General features: G+C 35.2%; 1 protein-coding gene across 1 annotated transcript in view; it reads left to right on the forward strand.

Annotated features, from left to right (window-relative positions):
• LOC129274007 (integrin alpha-8-like) overlaps positions 1-20,603 on the forward strand; it is a 35,433-nt gene that overhangs the window by 5,374 nt on the left and 9,456 nt on the right. The window contains exons 4-21 of the mRNA XM_064108532.1: positions 1,662-1,757; positions 2,842-2,931; positions 3,347-3,435; positions 6,013-6,119; positions 6,716-6,812; positions 7,674-7,776; positions 8,366-8,466; positions 9,439-9,529; positions 9,705-9,750; positions 11,625-11,732; positions 12,397-12,452; positions 13,203-13,357; positions 14,988-15,131; positions 15,567-15,631; positions 16,662-16,809; positions 17,284-17,373; positions 18,962-19,041; positions 19,539-19,628. Of these exons, the coding sequence (XP_063964602.1) occupies positions 1,662-1,757; positions 2,842-2,931; positions 3,347-3,435; positions 6,013-6,119; positions 6,716-6,812; positions 7,674-7,776; positions 8,366-8,466; positions 9,439-9,529; positions 9,705-9,750; positions 11,625-11,732; positions 12,397-12,452; positions 13,203-13,357; positions 14,988-15,131; positions 15,567-15,631; positions 16,662-16,809; positions 17,284-17,373; positions 18,962-19,041; positions 19,539-19,628 (1,756 nt within the window). The remainder of the gene's footprint in view (positions 1-1,661; positions 1,758-2,841; positions 2,932-3,346; positions 3,436-6,012; positions 6,120-6,715; positions 6,813-7,673; positions 7,777-8,365; positions 8,467-9,438; positions 9,530-9,704; positions 9,751-11,624; positions 11,733-12,396; positions 12,453-13,202; positions 13,358-14,987; positions 15,132-15,566; positions 15,632-16,661; positions 16,810-17,283; positions 17,374-18,961; positions 19,042-19,538; positions 19,629-20,603) is intronic.

A 20,603-nucleotide genomic window follows, 5' to 3' on the forward strand; every position in this document is an offset into this window, starting at 1 on the left:
ACTTATCAGAAGGGATCAAAACTGAACCTGATCTGAAAAATCATGCGCCAAGAAGATTGTTGAAAAACCTCCCCGATGCAAAAATATCAGTGTTTAATAAGTAAATTCAAAAAGCCATAAAACACTATACACAAATTCCTTTGCTTACCAACCAATAACATATCTAATGCACCCTTTTGCTGATCACAAGAAATGAGCGAAGGGCGCGTAGGAACCTCAGAGTCGGCTCCCTGGCCTTCCCGAGCTGTAATAGGCATCTTCTGGATATCCGAAAGAGTTTCGGACATCCGAATCGAAGCTTCTAAAGGGAGTTACTGATTGAACCAGATATGACTATAAATATACAATACATTGGGATTAAGGAAGGTATTTTTATCAACTATATCCTGGAGACGTTTACAACTGTGTGTCCAAATGTTGAATGGACCGTGTCTCTCATTACGTAACAATCATTAGACGCCTGTCGGGGCCATGTGTCGACCCAATTATCGAGGTAAACTTGCTAGTCATCCTGATATGTTATAAGGCTATTCACCTCAGAATGAACTTTAAAATGACTTGATGATGTGGAAGATGCTAGATTAGAAAATTATCGCTCCCCGATGTTCGGAGGGTTCGTTGACGCAGTAATTGTATTAAAAAAATTTCGTCTGGGAGGTCTTTGTCGAAAGTTGCTGAACCGGAACAGCAGCTTTCTCCTAAGTTTCGGAGCTGACAAAAAGGCAAATAATGTCGTTTGTCCAGGACGAAACAGCAGTTTTCATTCCTCAATTTTCGACAAAGACCCCTTGTTTGTTCTTTATCATGAAGGGCATTAGGCAATAGATTTTCTCTGTTCTTGAATCCTCCGTACGTCGCGGAATGAGAATTTCCCATTATCTCTTTAAGGTACTGGTTAAAATATTGACTAGACTTTTAAAAACATGAGCTGTGTAAATGAAGTCTTTAAAAAATGCGCTTGGATATTGTTTTTAAGTGCTTCAAAAACTTTTGTGAAAAATACATTATGAATAAGAAGGAGAAATGTCAGTGCGAGGGGGAAATGATTACTGTCGGGGATCATGCTTTGCCGCTTCCTCTTCTCCAAATGTCATCGTTTGGTGATTTGGTCGGGATCCAAGTTCATTTGTTATATACACGTCTTAAAGCGGCGACAAAGATTCGTGTAATCTTGAATAGAAATCAAATCATGAACCTCTTGATGGAATTAATGTGAGCAATATACGCAAACTAGAAAATATGAATCTATGTACCACTTTCTCAAGTTTCATGTTTGTTTGATTTCAAGTCGATCCTATCAAAGTAAATTATTATAAAGTTAACCTAATTGTTCAGTGTGGATCTCTCTGAGAAACATTGTATTATATTAAGGTATTTGTATGGCCAGCCATAGTCGTCAACACTTTGTTATCATTAAAAAAATGAAAGAGAAATATCCTTGATTATCTTTATTTAGTTTGTCCAGTTTATTCCGACGTAGATTCAAGCAAAATCACTACTTTTAAGTTTGAGTTGATGGGGCGTTGATGTTTGTACAAGACCCAGCCGTAAATAAGAATTCTTACTGAAATGCGTTTATAAGTTCCCGAACACACGTCTTGTTTCATAGAATGTTATGAAGAAGAAATCATTATATTTATTTTCATTCTGTCTCATTTAAGACTCCGAGGCATCACTGGAGTGTCAGGCGGGCCTCAGTGCAGCAGTAGCAGATGGAGAGATACTAGTAGGAGCTGCAGGAAACTTCAAAGCAAAGGGTAAAGGTTCAATGTCCCACCTAACACCACGCTGACGCCTGCGGAACGGCTTGTGCCCTCACAGCCGTTTATCACGTATACCTGACCATTCGAGAAAAGGGACCCATAAATTCCCGAAATGTCTGGTCCAGTTTACCCGTCCATTATTTTGCTATTGAATTTTCACAAAACATGGGGTACATTGGACCCGACGTTTCGGGACTGTAGAGGGCCCATTTTTCGAATGGTCGGGCTTCGCGTTTGCCCGACCCGACGCGATAACCCGACGTGATCGCACAAGCCTGCGGAACCGTACAGAAAAGTTTCACATTTAAAAAATCAAGTTAATCTTGCATGCTATAAATCTCACTAGGTAGATCTAGACATCTATCCATAATGTGATCTAAAAATAATTTGTAAAGTCAGATTTAGCACTGGAGCCAAGGAGTGGGGTTTATTTATTTGTTCCGGTACCGACACAAGCACCAATACCGAAATTTGAATAACTGAAGCCCGAACACCTAACTCGGGATTAATTAAGTCTTGTGGTTGTAGTTTATCTATGGGTTGCCAATTTATCAGCTCATTTGATACTCGAATTCTTCATATATAAGACTAAGTTATTATTATTTATTATATCTCCTTGGAAATGACAATCAGAATACTTTCCTGTAACATAACAAAAAACTTGAGTAAAACAAATCTTAAACATGGTAACTATAAGAAACATACAGTGTAAACTAAATATTTAACATTTCGACTTTCAATACAGAGTTAGACCATGGCCAAAGACCAGACTACTGAATATGGAATCTACACTGCACAAACTGCGGTGCTAACCGATGTACATGTATATACACACGAGTCATTTCACTCTGGAGTTAGCTTAACAGTGTTAGCTCAACACCAATGAGTGTAATTACACCCCCTTGATTTTTTACTTTAACACACTGTGGTGTGTTAAATTACACTCGATGGTGTAATTTTAACACATCGGTAATTGCTCCTATAGACACCAACTGATATTGGTTTTAACACCCTGCAATTATACAGTGTGGTGTACATATGTTTATGTAATGTGTGGTTTTTTATCTCTCCAATGTAGGACAAGTTCACCTTGTCTCCTTGTATGATGGACAGCTAGGTTTATATTCATCCGGGGAGCCAAAGTTACTAAAGGAAAGTGATTACAAAGGTATATAAACAAACTTCATACCATCAATAATCATAACCTATGTTAACTATATCCCTAAATTAAATTCAGGTAAACGGAAAAATAGTCGTCCCTTATTCTGAATCAAAGTTGAATTATCTAGGTTGATTAGTACACACATTGCCTAGATCCGACCCCCCCCCCTCCATTTTTCTCTCTCTTTCTTTCTCTATCCCTCTCTCCCTCCCTTTCTCCCCCTTTCTCTTACACACGTTCCCTGCTTCCATTTACTGCCAAAGTTTTAGATCTGTCACTTTGGTTTTAATGAATTGTGTTTGTCTTTTTCATATAACAACTTTCCAGATAGATCAAACTTAAACATCATACCTGTATTTGTTCATCTTCATCATTCGTTCATCTTTCTAAATTCCTCTATCTTGTTTGAACCTCAAACCAGGGTACTCCGTGGCATTCGCCGACTTTGATGGTGATACTTATTACGAGTACGTAGTCGGGACGCCCCGCGCAGCCCAGAACCGAGGCACGGTGAGTAAAATGGCCTGTAAATAATGGAGTTTTATCATCAAACTTGAAATATGATTGAACTGGCCACACTTAGCGAGGAGGTCCCTTCAGATAGCTTATTCAATTGATAATGAGCGATTGTTGCTAATGGAAATTTGAACTGGACTGTCACGTTGGTCTGAGGCTATAAATAATGCCCAAGATAGGGGGGGGGGCTTACCTTGTCATGTATATCGAGTTGTTGTATGTCTGGACGAGACAGAAATTTCAGAAACTTTATGATCAATATTTCATGATTGTTCGGAAAAAATGTGAGACAGTATTGCAACGCATAAACTTAATTAGATCTACTATTTGATATTAGGTATGTTGAGAAAATCAAAATAATTTTTTTTATTTTTATGTATTTATTGGTCCATAATTATGAACCACAGTCTGTATGAATAGCAACTTTATCGAGGTAAAACTGTCCCTGGTTTGATCACTTCTAAAAATGAAAAGGCCACGATTCGTGGAGTACCATATTTTGCTTTATGCACAGTGCTCCTTATCCATACTTGTCATTATGAGTAGCAGTCCCTGCGGATAGTGAGAATTATTCAAGCTACGGACTCATTTAATGGTCTCTTCCTTCCACTGTCTTGCTGGAAATGAAGAAAGTGCTCCACACTGTGCTCACATTGTATCTCACAGTGTGTTCACAGTTTTTTCATAGTGTGTTTCCAGGGTGTTAATTCACAGTGTAATCACACTGTGCTCACACTGTGCTCATAGTGTGTTCATATTGTATTTTCAGTGTTTGATTCACAGTGTTACCACACTATGTTAATTCAGAAGTGTAATCACACTGTGCTCACAGTGTTCACAGTGTATCATAGTGTGTTTTCGGTGTGCTTAATTAACAGTGTAACCACACAGTGCTCATAGTGTGTTCATAGTGTGTTATAGTGTGTTTTCAGTGTGTTAATTCACAGTGTGCCCCACAATGTCGCGCATAGTGTGTCCCAATGTTTGTTTGCAGTGTGGAGCAAAATGCGAATTTGGAAAGTACAGCTTCACACTGTCTTGTTTAACTGCTAAAATATCATATAGGCTTAGATTAGCATACTATTTGAACACACTGTGAACATCCACATTAGAGTTGTGTACATTATTGACTGTGATCTTTCAAGAAGAGACATACCTTATGATGAGATTTGGTCTTCAAAGGGTTGGTGTTGATTCGAACCAATATTTTGGCATTACTAGCCATCTGTATGAGGCTTTGTACAGCCATTCTCTACCAATTATGATAATTTTATATTATACAATTGTTTTAATTTATACATGAAAATGGTCACAATGTATGGCCCAAAGAAAGCCAATGCAATTAGCACATCGAGTGGGGACATGCTTGTTGTATAAGAAAGGAACATTCTCCCCCCCCCCCCTCTCCTCCCTTGTCCATTGCCTTCCACAACTCCATTCGATGCCTCATCACCACTGTATATTGATTTCGTTTAAGAAAGGAATATTTAAAATTCACAGTAAGAGACAAATCAAGTATGAATACTTTTGAACAGATATTTACTTTATTTTTGCAAAACGATTTCAGATTGAATGTGAAATTGGTGTATACAATTGCCAGTTTGAGACGAATTCAATAAATGTTGAAAGTGAAATCAATTTTAAGAATCTGCAAGTTATCTCAAATATTCCTTCTTGAGCTATCTGGGGTTACTGACATCAAAGCAGGTGCACGGGACTACATAAGATTTTTCAAACATTTCTATTTCAGATAGAATGAGGCTGCCGTGAGCGCCTGAAGGCTCGATTACATAATGCATTATGCATTATTCAGCAGCTGATGTTCAATACATGTAGAAGAGTGATCTGGCTTTACGAGATCTATCTATGGACTATTCATTTTATTTTTGTTTGTTATAGGAACTTAAGTAACTACATTCCTTGCTTGACTAAGGGCCTTTTTACACGTGAATCTTGAATCATCATTGTAATGATGATTGCTAATTTGCTATTGTAATCGTGACTGTGGTTAGCGTTCTTGATTCTAATCATGTTCTAGTTTGGTTTCACACGGGCTAAATATTCGTCATTAGCCTTATTTTTCGCTGGAATCATCAATCAAGTTACGACTTTTTTTACCGTGTGAAAGGGCGGTAAGAACACAGTTTGTTTCAAAGTGTGCTAATCTCTTCCTTATTTCTGAGGGCATGGAAGCGGGGTTTTCATTTCTGATATGTAAAAAAATTTGTTACACTAAGAATTTTTCATAGGGGCGAAGATAAGTAGCAAGGTCTGTAAAGCGATAGCACAAAGCGATAGCAATATTGATAGAAGGTGGTGTTTACCTGTGATCAGTCATAGAAACAAACGGTACTACCGATTAATAAGCTTTGTGAAAACAGGTACCCAGGTGGATACGTTTTGACTATATTCATATTTACTAAAAATCTGGTTCTGAAAATTTCTGTAGGACAGCTTCCCCTAGCCCACTCCTTATTCGCACTGCTATGTTAGCCAAACGACAATAAGCATTCATTGATTTTCGTTAAAATGAGTGATTAAAACAATTGAATGCCTCTATTCTTTTAAAAGGTTTCTATTTTAGGTCTGGCATTGGACGCAATTAAAGTGATGGAAGGTTTCGAGATGGGGGAGTATTTTGGACACTCAATCGTTGGATCAGACCTAAATGGCGACGGGTAAAATACTTCAATATTTTTCCCCTTCTTATCGTATCTTATTGGGGATATTTGTTTTGTGTTTATTTCTTTATTTTTTATCATTTGCTTTATCCAGATGGAACTGTTATCAGCGACATTTTATAATATTAGTAGAAACCTATTGGCATTTTCGTTCGACATTTTCACACTAATCACTAGCTAAAAGTAAGAAGTTAAAGTCACTAGTTTGGGGGTTTCATTAAAATTATAATTGCCTTTGAAAAGGTACTGACCACACAAGACATTAAATGTTATGTCAGAAGCCTATGTTAAGGAGTCCTGATACACATACCTTGTCATCAAACTATTTTATTTTCATATAAAATACTGAAAGCTATCGTGGTACGAATGCTGTAAAGATTAGAAGAAAATCAATCATCATTGTAGCTAAAATCATATTATTAAACTAGATGTCAAATATTACATCCTGGATAAGAATGCAGGGTCCATGTGAGGGTGTTCTAGGTTTTGAGATGGCGCTGTTCAAGGTAACAGTGGCAGAGTGGCTTTAATTCACGAGGTTACGTTTTGTATGTATACTCAATAAAAATGCTCTTGTTTTTTTTTCTTCACAGCTATGATGACATGATCGTCTCTGCGCCTATGTACAGTAATATGCGAGATAAACGACATGAAGTTGGTCGGGTTTACATCTACACAAATAACAGAGACGTGAGTGTTTATTTCAAATTTATAAAATTAGGGGTGTAATCTAGAGGTACATAACAATTAAAACACTCATGCATTGCTCCAACACTTGTAAAACTTAATTTCCAAACCAAACCTCACTGCATATAAAAACTGGGTGAATATAATAGATTGTCTTTTGTAGCTGAAAGGTGAATGCAAAAATAGGAATGCCCTACAGAAGCAGTCTATGTTTCACTCATGTTGCATTCCGAAATTTAGAGGAGGAAGTATTCATTTTTTTCAAAAGTGGATTAAGAGTCATTCATGAGTTGCTTCTATTGAGAGCCAAATCTAATTGCACAAAAAACTATGTTTAAAAATATATGTAGGTATAAGAGGTTATTATGACACGGGCTAACTCCGAACTGGTCAATAGTCTTTTACTCATAGGTGATTAGCCAGAATTGAAAAAGTATGTACTTGAACCCTTCTTTTTAAATATATGGTAATGATGTTCATGTAATGCAAGTTTTCGTGACGTAATTGTTTTACCTTTTGACCATGGGACCAATTTTTTTCTTCCGAGAAAAGAAAGAAAACTGTAAAAATTTATGTCATTTTAGGGGTAAAGCTTACATTGTAAAAAAAATAAACATTAAGAACAACACCACTCAGTGTTCTGAGAGGACCATTTCCTCAGGTGTTTGAATATACACCAACTGGTATTAAATTAACAAACAGATTGTGTCCTAATAACACCAATAAGTTTTGAAGTAACACCATGAATTCAACACTGGTGTAAAATGCGCAATGTGTTCCCCTGTCAACACTAGTGGTGGGTAGTTTTTAACACCACTATTTCTGCAGTGTATTTAACCAGTTGATTTTCTTGGCGTCCCACAGGGCACCTTTGAGTCACCACAGCTACTTGAAGGAAAGCAAGCTGGAGGTAGATTTGGCTTCTCTATCGCCTCACTCGGAGACGCTAACAGAGATGGTTTCAAAGGTAGAACGTAGTCTTCAAATCTTTTGTTAATTTTTCTCTTCTTTCTTCATTTATGTGTCACTCCCAAACCAATTCAAAGAGATTGGATATTTGGAAAGTATGCTCACTCCAAAAAGAATGTTCTAATTTGAAGCGATAAGTTATCACAGGGATACTTGATATAGATTCTCTTAAAAGTGAGTACATTAAATATATTACGAGCAACACTAGCAGTGGGATTTCGGGGTGCAAGATTGCAACTTAAAAACGTTCCACCTGTTGGGGTTTAAAACTATAGTGTGTTAACAGAGCTCAGATATGCACCTTCCTTAAAGGGTACAACTCTGTACCCTTTGGGTTGCATGGTGTAGTTAACTGCACCATGGAAGGAGCATATCGGCAACTCTTGGTTGAAGCTTTTGTACCTCGAGGGTTGGTACTTGACTCCCTATGTTCCTTGTTGAATATACACTTGAATTTGTGCTTAGCATTGTTCTTAAATAAACTTGATCATCATAACCTTCACCATCTTTATGAATGTGCGCTTTATTTGTCATTGTTTTAATGATCACCATGAGAATCATGTTTGTTTTTGGATATATTTCTTCAGATTTAGCCGTAGGAGCCCCTCATGAAGGTGAGACTGGACTGGGACGGGTGTATATCTTTCATAGCTCTGGAAGGGAAGGACTATACCAATCAGCAACACAGGTATATATATTAATGATATAATAATGATACTAATAACAATATATATGTATTATTATTATTATTATTATTATTATCATTATTATCATTATTATTATTATCATTATTATTATTATTATTATAATAATTGGCATTTATATAGCGCTTTATCAATCAACGACTGTTCAAAGTGCTTCAAAATTATTATTACTCGGTCACTGCATTCATAGCATTTCAAGCAGCCTGTTAGGCGCACACTTGCTAAACCAACCACAATGACGATTGTTTCCTACCGGTACCCAATTGGCACCTGGGTGAGAATGGCAATGTGTGGATTGACGCCTTGCCAAAGGGCGCTAGGCCGTGGTGGGATTCGAACACACGACCCTCTGATTACAAGGAAAGAGTCAGAACCGCTAAACCACGGCGCTTCCACACGATAGTAATAATAATAATTATCATTATAAAAATAATGATAACATTCCGCTTATACTCCATCCGCATTGTACGAACCATCTTCACTTCCTGGGGAGTATGCTAGCAATGACCACTCGGGATGTTCTAATTGCAAGGCCATAGGCATCATCATTTAAATACTTACTCGGTTCCACCTTACAAAACTAGGTGGTGAGTAGCAGAGTGTGGATTTATGCCAATTGCTTCGGTGGGATTCGAAAACACAAGCCTCAGATTACAAACCAAATGTCAGGACCGCTGCATGACGAAACTTTCCCTTATCGGGGCATAAAAGTGGGGTTTTGGGGTCATGTGACCCCAGTATTCTTGTAAATGAATATGTGTTTGACGTTGCAAAATGTTATTCTACTCTGATGAGTGCATGTCGACAAGCTTTAGTAAGCCCGTCTTTTATGTATATTTTCAAATTTTCTCGTGATATTTTTATGAAGCTGCTACATGATGTTTTCATCATTTTCTAGGTTTCGTTCAACTTGAAACATTGACATTAATACCAAAATAATGTGTCTTTAATTTCAGGTGCTTGACCCTTTGACCTTAGGTTTGACCCTGACGACCTTTGGCTTCTCTCTATCTTCTGGAATGGACATGGATAATAATCAATATCCGGGTATGTCTCAAGTTTCAACTTCTCAAACGTATTAATTCTTGTCAACAGAATAACAAATTTTCGAATTTGCATTTTAATGGTTGAAAGAGATTCAATGGCCAATATACATATCTACGATTGGAATAGATTACACTCGAGTATAATTTTCATTAAACATTTTTTCTACACCATACAGATCTCGCTGTTGGGATGTACAAGGCGTCAACAGTTGCTCTGTTTAGGTATGTAAATATATGTACATATATATATATATATATATATATATTTATATATATAGAGAGCGAAATATATATATCATATTTCTAGGAGTGCTGTCAGGATTCGAATAATTAAGTATGTATTAAATTATTGATTAAATGCTATTGAATGATCTTTTAGTATTTTGTCAAAATGCTAAATTGTCGAAATTCTATCAATAATTGCAGAGCTGCCAATTAGTAGGATTCTAGACTATCCTATCTATTGGATTTTTAAGGGGAAATTTACGCTAATTAGGATTTCTCCCCCCCCCCCCTAGAAATAGGATGTTTGAAACTTGTAAAAATGATGATTTTTGGAATGTTTTTCAAAACTTTGATAAAAAGGAATTTTATTCTTCGAAATAGGATAAAAAGAAATGAATTTTTTTTTTTTCACAATTTCTCATGAAATACTCATGAAATTCTTATGAATATTAAAGGTTTTATGTATGTTGAAAAAACTATGGATCTCTCGGACATTGCATCCGCAACAATATTATAAAGGCTGTGTTATCATAAAACTGAAAAACATTCCATTGATGTAACTTATTATTATGTTGAACCGAACTTAAATCAAATAAAACAGTTGATTTTTATCATACAAAACATATCCAAAGTTAATATATTTTATCCAATACTGGGTTTTGCATGGTTTTACAGTGCACGCTGTGAATAACCCTCGCTTGGTGACACACTTTTCTTAATGTTGTGATTAATATCATGGATTTAGAAGGTGGGTTTACCCTTTGAAAACGAATGCATTTTTTAGCCAATTTTCGCACACTTTAAAAAACACTGTGTCACTTGTAATACATATAAGTACTACCTGCAAATCGTGTAAATATCGTTATAGTGTCTACCATTTACAGCAACGGCGTACACAAAAGCTTTTTTATGGGATTTGAAGTATATACATTCTATTTACATGTGAAAGCACTAGCGTACCTACGGGGGGGGCAGGGGGGGCACTCTGCCCCCCCTGACGAGTCACAACCAATGCAAAAACGTATCTTTGCCCCCCCTGACGGGCTTGAAAAACCTTTTTTGCCCCCCCCCCCCTGACGAGCTTTAAGACCTTTAATGCCCCCCTGGCGAGCTTGAAGACCTTTTTTTTTTTTTTTTTTTTTTTTTTGCTTGTCAATTTTTTTCTGGTACGAAATCCTTTATTTGTGATCGAAGACCCTTTTTTTTTTTTTTTTTGCTGTCAATTTTTTTCTGGTACGAAATCCTTTATTTGTGTGATCGAAGACCTTTTTTTTTTTTTTTTTTTTTTTTTTTTTTTTGCTTGTCAAATTTTTTGGCGGACGGTTTTGCCCCCCTGTGGAAAATCCTAGTTACGCCACTGTGTGAAAGCATATGATTTGATGTCAATGTATCAGTTTTTATGGTATAATCACACGATTACATTAATGTAATTGTCATTTTTATATTTCTTGATAATATGGAATATCAGTTTAGTTTCATGACAGAGCAAATCTCTTGTGGATGACGATAATCGTAATATTAATGATAATGATATCCATTTATTTAGCGCCATGTAGTTAGATTTAATCTATTCCAAAGGACATTTTTATTATTACCCCGGCTTTAGCTTAATCTACATTTATTTATGTTTAGTTTGCTCTTGAATTATCATGACAATGCACAGTCCAAGTGCTGCAAAACTTTTATTAATCAATAATTAAATTTTGTCGATTCATATTGAGCAAAGTTACTTATAATCTTTTTTTATTAATACTAACTATATTTGCATGTATTGATATATCTGTATGTATTTTTTATATAATTATGCAAAGTCATAGGAGTGGGAAAGATATATGAATAAATGCTCAATACACTTATCTATATATGCCTAGGTCGCGACCGGTTGTGAATGTCTCTTCAAATATCATCGTCGACCTTGGAACCGGGATCCGATTGAAGGAACGTAATTACCGGCTTCTTAATGGTGCCCTGGTACTGGGGTAGGTTCATGTTGATATTTGGGGTCTTGTACATATGGGTATATGGAGATTGTATCAAAAAAAAGTAAATAAGGGTGAGATAAATAGGCTTATGCTACATGAATTAAAAAATTGTCATTGAGCAAGTACATGTAGTAGTATCCAAGTAGTAGTAGAAGTGATAGAGCTGTGGCCTAAATCTATAAGAAATACTGTTAGTAGTGGACGTAACAGTAGAAATATTATTAGAAGTAGTAATAGGTACCAACCATAGTAGTAGTAGTAGTAGTAGTAGTAGTAGTAGTTAAGTAGTAGTAGTAGTATTAGTAGTGGTAGTAGTAGTAGTAGTAGTAGTAGTAGTAGTAGTAGTAGTAATAGTAGTAGTAGTACTAGTAGTACTAGTAGTACTAGTAGTAGTAGTAGTGGTAGTAGTGGTAGTAGTAGTAGTAGTAGTAGTAGTAGTAGTAGTAGTAGTAGTAGTAGTAGTAGTAGTAGTAGTAGTAGTAATAGTAGTAGTAGTTGTTGTTATTGTTGTTTTTGTTCTGATTAGTCAAACATACATGTAACACCTTGTTGTAATTATGTATTTATAGGATATGACACAAGAGTTAGAGTAAAACCTAATCTTACTTTTCAATAACCTGCTTTATTTTTTCAATTTGTTGTATTATATTCCTTTTTACAGGTTCAATGTTACTCTCTGTTTATCATTTGATGGGATAAATGTACCAGATGAAATTAGTGAGTATTATTTGTCTTTAGGATATACAAATTTTGTTAGACAAGTTGGATTAAAAGTGTTTTAAATATTAGCTTTCTTTGCCCCCAATACAAAAAAATTTAAGGGGCCTGTTTACATGGTAGAACAAACTTGTATTAAAAATTTTGTAAATATTTCTTTTCTTTGCCCCCAATAATAGTAATATTGGGGGCCTAACGACCGCATTTTGAGTGGAAGAAAATGAATTTTGTTTTGAAATAAATTCAAATCAAATTGATTTAACTCCCACCTGAATCATGTATATCTCAATCCTTTATCACCTTTACTCCCAGGGAGTGGAGAAAGTCCATACAGTCTGTGCGATGACCAGGGTTAAAATACACACAAAGCACTTGAGAGAATTTTCAATGTATTAAGCGTAACAGGAATGCCAAATATTGTTTTTTTTTTTTTCAAAGACAAACACGAACACAATTCAATTTACAGAAAAATCAAGAAGCAAACATGTTTACAGCTGTATACAAGCATACTGTTATATAATGATAAAACAATATTTATGATGTTTTTGACTGAGAACCCTTTCAATTTCACAATAGCGTTCTAATACATTATTATTATGATTAGTATTAGCATTAGTATTATTATTATAATCATTATTATTATTATTATTATCATCATTATTGTTATTATTATCATTACCATTATCATTATTATTATTATCATTATCATCATTACCAATATCATTATTATTATTGTGTTTCTTCTTCTAGCTTTGGACTATGAATTGATAGCAGATGCTAAGCTCCCAGTCAGTCAGCGATGCTACTTTGAACTGCTTGGTCAACCCGACGCAGCTTCTATCCAGGATCGCGTCACACTGTCAACTGGGACAGAGATATGTCTTTCTCACGTTGCCTACATTCCGGTAAATAAACACTAATTAGTATTTTAAAAATGACTTGGTAAAAGGGGCAGCTGAGTACAATTGTTATTTCAGTCAAATTTGAATACTTCCCAATAGAATTTTACTAGAATTCAAAACGGGTCAGCTGAGTGCAATTGTTATTTCAGTCAAATTTGAATACTTTCCAATAGAATTTGACTAGAATTAAAAAAGGTTCAGCTGAGTGCAATTGTTATTTTAATCAAATTTGAGTACTTTCCAATAGAATTTTACAAGAATTCAGTCTTTTCTGACTAGAGAATATTAAAAAATATGACTAGACACTTCAGTTGCACCCAGCTGAGCAAAGGGGTGTTGCACAAAAATATTTGCAATCAATTGCAGAATCTTATTGCAAATTTGAAAGTGAGTGATCAAAACAAATCAATTCACTCTTGTTGATGTAAGAAGCAGACCTGTGATCAATAGTAAGTTTGCATTATTTGCAAGACTTATGATTGATTTTAGGGTCGAAAATTGATTTGCCATCGACTGCACGTTTCTTGCAACTCCCTATAAGTCATGGCGATATATCACGAGTGGTGATCAATCACTACCTGAGATAAGAAAGCATTCAGACATGTGATCTATCGCCATGATATTAACATGATATAACGTTAAATTATTTGCATTATAAAAGCTCTAGCCAGAGTAGACAACAGAAAATGTCCATTAAACATTTTAATAACTTCGGAACGGTAATAATCAAATACCAGGTAAATGCAATCCGGATCACGTTTATTTAAATCAATCTCCGTGTCGGGATCGTACATTTTTCGACTTTCATCTTCAAAACTCACCACTAGCTGGCGCTGTTAACTTATGATGACAGGCATCAAAACATCATTACAAAAACCACTGATACAATATAGATACAAGGCGCATACAAATGCGTAATCTCAAGTAGATGTGAAAACAGTTTGACGATTATTTTTGCTTGAATTAAGTTAATTTGCCGAATATGAGCATATGATATTCATCAAAATTACTTGTCTGTATAATCTGACATGGTTGATGTTATTTACACACATTATTACTTTATTTATTTGTTTACTTTTATTAATTATTTATTTACTTTACTTTATTTTTTGTTTCACTCAAATTTCTAGTTCCTATAGTGCCCCTATTCATTTAATTACTTTCACTTCAATGGTTTTTATCAGTGAATAAATAATACAATTTGTAGTTTATATCTATATTTGTCCATTATGATGACTTTAAACATTCCTTGTCATGTTATCATTTATGTATAAATATTTGTTTATGTAAGTTATTAAGCATTGCCTAGATAATGACTCAAATTCTGATTTTATATAAATATATGTCATTGTTATTTGTTGTAATTGTAATTCTGTTTTCATCAAGTCATTGATGAAAAAAGAACTTTTTGCTGATTTTTTTGTACCTGAGTAAATATATATATTCTAATAAATGAATAAATGAATAAATGAATAAATGAATAAATAAATAAACAAATAAAGGAATAAATTATAATCCCAAGTAATTCGCTATAATTTTGTCACTCAATCTCAAGAGGTTAATTTTTTGTTATAAGGGTTATTGTTTGCATAAGAATTTGAAAAAATATCTATTTTTTTCTTTCTTTCATCAGAATTCCATTCAGGACAAACTCACGCCCATCACCATGCGGGCCAACTACACCCTCATCACAGAACAGCTCAACGGTACTCTCTTAGAACCAGCTGATATACAACCTATACTCAATAACAACATCCCTGCCTCGGCATATCTGACAGTAAGACCTTTTTTTCTTGTCAATATTGAAAAAAGAAAGCAAGGTATTGACGTATGAACCAAATATTGGCCGTCACTTAATGCCCACGATCATAGCATTGATTATCATTCCAGTTAAAGGTATACTTGACCTTCTGAAGACTGTTACCGGGGACTGGCAGGTGCCATTGAACACTCTTTGACTACCGTTCTTTAATTGATATTTAGACCTATATCTGATTTAAAATTAATTCTGTAAAATAATTGTAAACTATTATATGTTCCACCCCAATTTCCTTCATTCTTACTTCACTTACAACAGCTAGAAATCGTTTCAGGGAGTTCTCACGTATGGGAGGGTAGATATTTATAATTATGTAGATGCCATATCTCTTTTTAGGATGACGGGTTGAGATTTCAAATACACTTATTTTATATTTACCGTCCATTTTCGTAGGTTCCAATCCTAAGAAATTGCCAAAATGCGACATGTGTGCCAGACCTCCGACTTAGTGTCACAAAGTAAGTAGACTGGTGTAGTGTTTTCCTAAATAAGAGAAATAGAAATAGGATGCATTGTGAGTGAATTTTAAGAAACTAAAGCCTATCTGTGATGTTGATAGTAACTTAAAGGTCAAGTTCACCCAAGAAAAATGTTGATTTGAAAAAATAGAGAAAAATCAAACTAGCAAGATGCTGAAAATCTCATCAAGATCGGATGAAAACTAAGAAAGTTATGACATTTTTAAGTTTTGCTTATTTTTCACAAAACAGTGATATGCACAACTCAAATGAGACAGTCAATGTTGTCCCTCACTCTCTATTCATTTTGTTTGCTATTGTTTGAATTATACAATATTTCAGTTTTTATAAATTTGATAATAAGGACCAACTTGACTGAATCATATTGTATTAAACAGTACTCATTCCATATGTTCAGGGAGGAATTGATCCTTGTTTCACTTGACAATGATGAGAAAATAGAATAATCCCTATTTCACATAATAAAGTACAAAAGAAATAGTGAGTGGATTGACGTCATCAGTCTCCTCATTTGCATACCCACCAGGATGTGCATATGACTGTTTTGTGAAATTAAGCAAAATTTTAAAATGACATAACTTTCTTATTGTCCTTTAATGGAGATAAAATAATAATAAAAGCATATACATGTATATCCAGGGTAGCCACTTCAGTTCCAAAAATTGTTCTCCAAGCGGGCTCCGCTATCATTATTACCCCGGCTTTAGCTGGGCTGCCGAGGCACTTAAGCATTCAAGGAATTTCTTCCTACCGGGTACCTATTCACCTCACCTGGGTTGAGTGCAACGTCATTTAGTATTTTCCCATGCATTGAAATAAAATCACACACACACACAAAATCTTCTCTATTCACTACAATCATGGATCCAGGGGAGGGGGCTTATTTTCTATATTCAAGAGGATTGCTGCCCCCCCCCCCCCACCCATTCTGTGGCTCGCCCCTCCCTCATTTCGGATTCATCACAGCTTCCAGTTACAAAAGATGATTTACATTTTGATATCTTCGTAGGAATCTTGAAAAGTTATTTGTTGGAGACCGAAAGAACATAATTATGATCATCACCATCACAAACCACGGCGAGGATGCGTACCAATCTAAACTCAGGATTCATACCCCTACAGAGCTTGTCTTTAAGAAGGCTGAACAACTACGATTGGTGAGCTTTATATACTATGTTTAGTTTATGTATAAGTTTGTTTATAAAGGTTTTTTTTATATATAAAGTAAACAATATTTTATTTTGCATTTTTTAATTAGTTTGATTTAGATTTAATTTTATGATAAATGGATGTAGCTCACTAAAAGCAACATTTGGTTTACAATTTATTTTGATTTTGTTTGGATTTGGTTTGAAATGGGAAATGAATAAATAAAATTTAATTAATGGTTATGATGATGATTGTGGTGGTGGGGATGATGTGTGGTGATGATGATGATGTTGATGTGTGGTGATGATGGTGATGAAGTTGGTGGTGATGTTGATGATGATGGTGTTGGTGATGAAGCAAATGAGGTTGAGAAAGTTGTTGCAGCATGTGTTTGATACTACATTTCTCTCTAAGTAATTCACGGACGCAAACTCCTCCAAAACTTGATCATGTTTATGTTTATCTCTCCATTTCTATTTCAGACTCACGATTTCATTTCTTCCTGTTCCAATGACCTACAACTTTCTTTAGTCACGTGCTCTGTGGGGAATCCCCTACCAGCTGATTCAGAGGTAAGTTACTGGATCCCTCGGAAAAAAAGTTAAGGGTTCTTTTTCGATCCGAATATCACAGAGAGAAAATAAAGCATGCAACTATTACCGGGCTTCGTTTTGCTATTTAAAGTGAACAAATAATTATAATCATTACTCTTTATGACATTTTTGGGGGGCTGAGCCAAGCAGGGGTGCTTTCATGAAAAGTATTTTCACTTATTTTAATTACCAGTTTGCTATCAGCCAATTAGGTGTGAAGGATTTGTAGGAGCTAATGACATTTGTCACTGGAAATCACCGACAAACCTTCTTGAAATGCTCCTCGGACCTCAGTTTTTGTCTCGCCTGCATAGCAGAGCGAGACTATAGGCGCCGCTTTTCCGACGGCGACGGCGGCGGCGGCGTCAACATCAAATCTTAACCTAAGGTTAAGTTTTTGAAATGACATCATAACTTAGAAAGTATATGGACCTAGTTCATGAAACTTGGACATAAGGTTAATCAAGTATTACTGAACATCCTGCCTGAGTTTCAGGTCACATGACCAAGGTCAAAGGTCATTTAGGGTCAATGAACTTAGACCATGTTGGGAAAATTATTTTCAAAATCTTAACCGAAGGTTAAGTTTTTGAAATGACATCATAACTTAGAAAGTATATGGACCTAGTTCATGAATCTTGTGCATAAGGTTAATCAAGTATAAGTGAACATCCTGCTCGAGTTTCAGGTCACGTGACCAAGGTCAAAGGTCATTTAGGGTCAATGAACTTTGGTCAAGTTGGGGGTATTTGTTGAATTACTATCATAACTTTGAAAATTTATGGATCTAGTCCATGAAACTTGGACATTAGGTTAATCAAGTACCACTGAATATCCTGTGCGAGTTTCAGGTCACATGACCATGGTCAATGGTCATTTAAGGTCAATGAACTTTGGCCGTGTTGGGGGTATATGTTAAATTACCATCCTAACTCTGAAAGTTTATGGATCTAGTTCATAAAACTTGGACATAAGAGTAATCAAGTATCACTGAACATCCTGTACGAGTTTCAGGTCACATGACCATGGTCAAAGGTCATTAAAGGTCAATGAACTTTGGTCGTGTTGGGGGTATTTGTTGAATTACCATCCTAACTCTGAAGTTTATGGATCTAGTTCATAAAACTTCGGATATAAGAGTAATCAAGCATCACTGAACATCCCCTGTGAGTTTCAGGTCACAAAACCAAGTCAAAGGTCAGTTAAGGTCAATAAACTTAGGCCATGTTGGGGTAATTGTTGAAGTGCCATCATAACTTTGAAAGTTTATAGATAGAGTGAATGAAATGTGGACATGGGTGTAGCTGACAGTCTTAAGTCTCCGTTCAAATGTCATTTATGGTCAATGAACGTGGTATTATGTCATTATATGAATTATGTTTTTGTGAATGATTATTTTATAGTAGTTTTCAAAGTTAGCACTGCTGCTATATTGTGTAATGCAGGCGAGACTGCCAGAGGCGTTCCACTTGTTATTGGTTGGTGATAATGAAGATATATCACTAGTGCATGGTTATTTTAGCTATTTCCTTCTAACAAATATTATTTATAATTTGTTTTTTCGTAGCTCAAACTTCGCGTTGAATTCGAGAACGTGAATCTGTCTGGACAAGTTGACCTCTTGACCTTTTCCATGCAGGTTCAAAGGTAATGTATTTTTTATTCAATGCATTCATTATTGGTGAATAAATCAATGTACTGGCTCAGGTTGCTGAATTTTGGTCTGAACTGGTTCTGTAGGACTTGTTATGTTGTTGTGATTTCAGATCTAGAACAAAGTGAATGGTAGATGAACGAATGAATGAATGAACAAAGGAATGAACAAAGGTATGAATGAATGAATGAATGAATGAATGAACGAACGAACGAACGAAAGAACGAACGAACGAACGAACGAATGAATGAATGGATGGATGGGTGGATATATGGATGGATGAATGAATGAATGAACAAAGATATGAATGAATGAATGAATTAGTGAATGGATAAATGAATGAATGAATGAATGAGTGAGTGAGTGAGTGAGTGAGTGAATCAATCAATCAATGAATCAATGAATCAATCTATCAATTAATCAATCAATCAATGGGTAGAAAGGAAGGGAAATATAAAATAATTTGACTTCTGTTTCCTGTTTTGTATAGTGTTGAAGCTGAACGTCAAAACACAAGGAGAGACAACCAAATGGATATTCTTATACCAGTCGAAATAGATGCCTCTATGAAACTGATTGGGTAAGAAGAAAATACTCATCTTAAACCCTTCTACACATGTAAAACAAGTCTCATTGTATGATCCAAACTCGTAGATATTTTTGTTTAAGTTAAAAAAAAACAGTAAAAAAATGTTTTGAAGTGGTGTTTGCCAATAAGAGGGCACTGTCATGTAAGGGTAGAAGAGGGCATTTTTGTGAAGGGAGTGATATTCAAATTCAAATTCAACCCATTAAGATTCATTAAAAATCAAGCTTAAATCATGTACCCGACTTTGTTTATATACAGTGCGTATCAAAAAAAAGTTTACACTTAGAAAAAATCCTGTAAAATTATACATTTGTAATATTCTGAAAATTTTTTCACATTTTAACATTGGTACAGATCCATTTAAGCAAATGACGATATAACTGTCGAAAAATATTTCCGCTTGAGTGAGCACCACTTACTTTTGAAAAGTTAGTGAAAAATGATTTGCGCAGAACTTTGAAATAGTTATGAGAATAAAAGTAGACCTTAATCATAAAGAACACATTGAATTTAGCTAGTAAAAATGGTTTGAAGATATCTTTTACCTTTTTAACTTGTTTCCTTGCCCAAAACACTTCAAAGAGTGCATTGCGCCCCACCCCACTCCCCCACACACCGAGGCCATCGTGGCGATAGCTGCTTTACACTGGGCTGTGATTTACATGAAATGGCTTAGGCTTGATTTTCATTTTGTTAATCATTGTCAAGCTTGGAAAAGGTGTGGAGAAACAAGTATTAAATGAAAAATGAAATGTAAACCCAATTTAAATGATAAAAACTTAGTGAAAAAATGCTGGAGATATCTGATATAAACTTTTGTTCAGATTTAGTTATGTCCTCAGATCCAGCTGGCACAAAAAGGGTAAAGGTTGTGCTTACTAAGTGTTGAAATTTCAATTTGGGTTGCAAAATTGTTACAAAATGCTTGAATGTATCTGTTGTATTTCAATTAACTAAAAGTGCAAG

The sequence above is a fragment of the Lytechinus pictus genome, chromosome 13 (genome assembly GCF_037042905.1).
Source record: "Lytechinus pictus isolate F3 Inbred chromosome 13, Lp3.0, whole genome shotgun sequence".
In the NCBI taxonomy this organism is placed as follows: domain Eukaryota; kingdom Metazoa; phylum Echinodermata; class Echinoidea; order Temnopleuroida; family Toxopneustidae; genus Lytechinus; species Lytechinus pictus.